Consider the following 3,129-nt stretch of genomic DNA (forward strand, 5'->3'; position numbering starts at 1 on the left):
AAATCCCATCAGATTTAGAAAACTCAAATTACCCGTTAGATGGAGAGCTGGCTGCACATCTCCCTCCTCTGAGAAGGGGAAGTAGAGTGAGAGAGAAGGGGAGGGAGGTGTTGCGCAATAACACTATTAATGTGCACCATAACACGTTGAAATGTTAATCTAAGTTTATAGTTATACTTCTTTAGTGCTGAAATTTAGCATTAAAGCAAATCTCATACTTTTCAAGTTGGGAATTTCCAGATGTTTAATGTTTTATGTGATAAGACAAATTTATTTATAAGTATTTTTCAGTTTAAGTGAACTGAAAAATACTTAAATATTTTTAAAATTACTTAACATACTTTAAAAAAAACATTTGAAGTAATCCCAAACTGTAAAAGGTGAAAACATAATTTAAATTTTATCAGTTTTTACTGTGAGTTTGTAAAAACAAGAGTTCAACTTGTCATGACCTGAATTACTAAAATGGCGCCAAGGCAAGTGTCTGCATGCATCAACGATTTCTCAGAACTCAAAAAAACCAAACGTAACAATACTGAGTTCAGATCTTAAAACAATTAGCTGCTTTAACTGTTACAGTGTAACACCAAGGTGATTCTAGTGCCAAGCCAGTCTTACAATTCTCCTCTCCCAGAGATATTTAAATGCATTCATAGTTTAGCAAATATGAATGCAACTGATATCGCCAAAATAATACCTATGAAGAGATATTACCTTTTGAACAACTTGCACAAAGCCATTGAAGTCCAAACCTCTGGTTTCCAAATTTTTCTTGACAATCTTTTCAAAGCGGCAGTCGTTCACTTGAATCATCTTGTCTTTCTTACTGCATTGAGACTGGAAGTGTGGTAAAACTGTGATGTTTAGAGATTGGCCTTAATAGAAAGTTGAAGAAAACATAAAAACTTTATTCTTAATTCTGTTCCACATCATAATACTGATCAAATCTCAATGGAACTAGTTTTCTATCTAGTTTTGAGCAGAGTCTCTCTATCATGAAATGCCCATTTCCTGATTCAGAGATTGTGGCTAAAGTTCTGCTGTTAGAATCCACCCACTCAACACAGAAACACCTACTGCAACTGAGAGACACCCACCTGGGTTGTGCAGAGAGTTTTTCTTTCTGCTGTCTGTAGGTTTCACCTATTTTCTGTGCTTTCTGATAACATGGAGCTTTAGCTGACTGCAATGACTTTGACTCATACTAGATAGAACAAGGAGATTACATCTGGTTAAGTATCAGTGGGAAGTATGTTTGTTCAATTAGTACAGGGAAATGGCAAACTTGAAAACAAAGACAAAAGTTAAAGTCTGACAAAATTGATCACTTCACATTTTGCATCTTACTTTGTTGCAATCTTTTCTCTTTTGTTAATAATAAAGCAATGGCCCAAACGTATGGTGCCCAGAAAGGACCTTCAATATTGTGCTTCAATTGGGTGCTTTTAAATCTCAACTTAAAACTCACCTGTTTAGAGTTGCTTATGGCTAAATTAGGGTTAGAGTGCCGGTTTTGATGTCTTCCATCTTTTTGTCTTTAATGTTTTTAATTTCTTCTTCTTTCTTTTCGATGTTTTAATGATGTAATGTTTTTTGATTTTATTTTTATTTTTTTTATTTTTTTAAATCTCTCTCTTTCTCACTGATTATTTCTGTTTTTATTTTAATTATGTAAAGCACTTTGAAATGCCTTGCTGCTGAAATGTGCTATACAAATAAAATTTGATTGATTGATTGATTGATATATTTGAAATAGACCGAAAAAACATATGGTGAATCTGAATGTCAAAATTTTATCTTGAAATCTGAAAAATAAGAGAAATAAGTAAAACAGGTTTTCTTACAGCTTTATACTTTAATAACTTTTCTGTGTTTCAGTTTTAGATTAGTCTTTCATTTTCTGATCTTTCTTTACACATTCAAGGAGTTTTGTTTTTTTACTTGCTCTTTGGCTCAGATTTCATGACGGGGGTGGAGTATCTGCTGCCAAGGATGTGGAATCGTGATGGGCAGCATGCCCTACATGGTTGAAGTGACTGTTCCTATCATGTTGTGTTAAAGAAACATGGGAAGTTTGATCAGCTTCCTGGCTAAATTTCAGATTTCATATAAGTTGTATTATGTTTTGGTAAAATTACTATTCTAATCTTTATTGTCATCTGGAGACAGAAGAAGATGAAAGTATTTAACTTATTTTCTTCATACATGATTACAACACACCGCAGGTGTTGTAATTTCCCAGGTTGAGAAAGTATCCGGAGCTGCGTTTCTCTTTGGTAAACAGTTTGTGTCATACTGCTCGCTGTTTCACTTAATGTAGAACCACAGCAGTGATACAGTGAGCCACATGGAAGAACTTGTTTTAAATGTTCACAACCCAAACAAGAATAGAAGAGAAAATATATGAATAATCAGAGGGCCCTCAATTTTAGAAACAGGGTGACTACACCTTTAATGAGAATCTAGAGTTAGGTTTATGGATGGAGTCTGATGTCTCTATGCAAAAAAAAAAAAAGCAAACAACTGTTCAAGACTTAAATGTGTTAGATTTTAAAATTAAATACAGAAATTCAAAACTGATTAAAAAACAACAAGAAAGACTGGAAAATGAAAAAATATAATAGTAAAAACCTATTTAAATCTGAAAATTTAAAAATCTTAAACAAATGCTGTACATGCAATCAGTTAACAAAAATCAAGTTCACCAACTCAAAATCCCATTTATTTGGAAAGTGTCCATATGTCGACATCTCTACTGTATTTCATTTTGTGTTTGTTTTTATATCAGCAGTTTCCTCAAATAATAATTAGCAGCATCTACCAGCAGTTTGAAAACTTGTCTAAAATGTTGTTTCTTAAGCTCACACATCCAAACCCGACTCATCATCCAGGATCCTCTGCTGTTCAGTTCTTGAGACATCAACACTGACAGCTATTTTTCACGTTCACAGACCACTCTCTTTTACACAAACAGAAAAAAGATCCAGATATTTTTGGGGTGTATAAAAACACCATTAGCAGTGACTACTTCAGTTTAACATAAGAAACATGTGCATAAGATGTGCTCATTTAGGTTTTGCACTTCTAAATAACAAATGCCAACTTGAAAAAATGGTAAACAAATAAAAA

General features: G+C 33.3%; 1 protein-coding gene across 1 annotated transcript in view; it reads right to left on the minus strand.

Annotated features, from left to right (window-relative positions):
• Positions 1-1,447, minus strand: part of LOC103456942 (structural maintenance of chromosomes flexible hinge domain-containing protein 1-like) — a 20,396-nt gene extending 18,949 nt beyond the window's left edge. Inside the window, exon 1 of the mRNA XM_008396827.2 lies at positions 715-1,447. Coding sequence (XP_008395049.2) covers positions 715-813 — 99 coding nt within the window. The 5' untranslated portion in view covers positions 814-1,447. The remainder of the gene's footprint in view (positions 1-714) is intronic.
• Between the last annotated feature and the right edge of the window lie 1,682 nt (positions 1,448-3,129).

This window comes from Poecilia reticulata, linkage group LG20 (assembly GCF_000633615.1).
Source record: "Poecilia reticulata strain Guanapo linkage group LG20, Guppy_female_1.0+MT, whole genome shotgun sequence".
Lineage (NCBI taxonomy): Eukaryota > Metazoa > Chordata > Actinopteri > Cyprinodontiformes > Poeciliidae > Poecilia > Poecilia reticulata.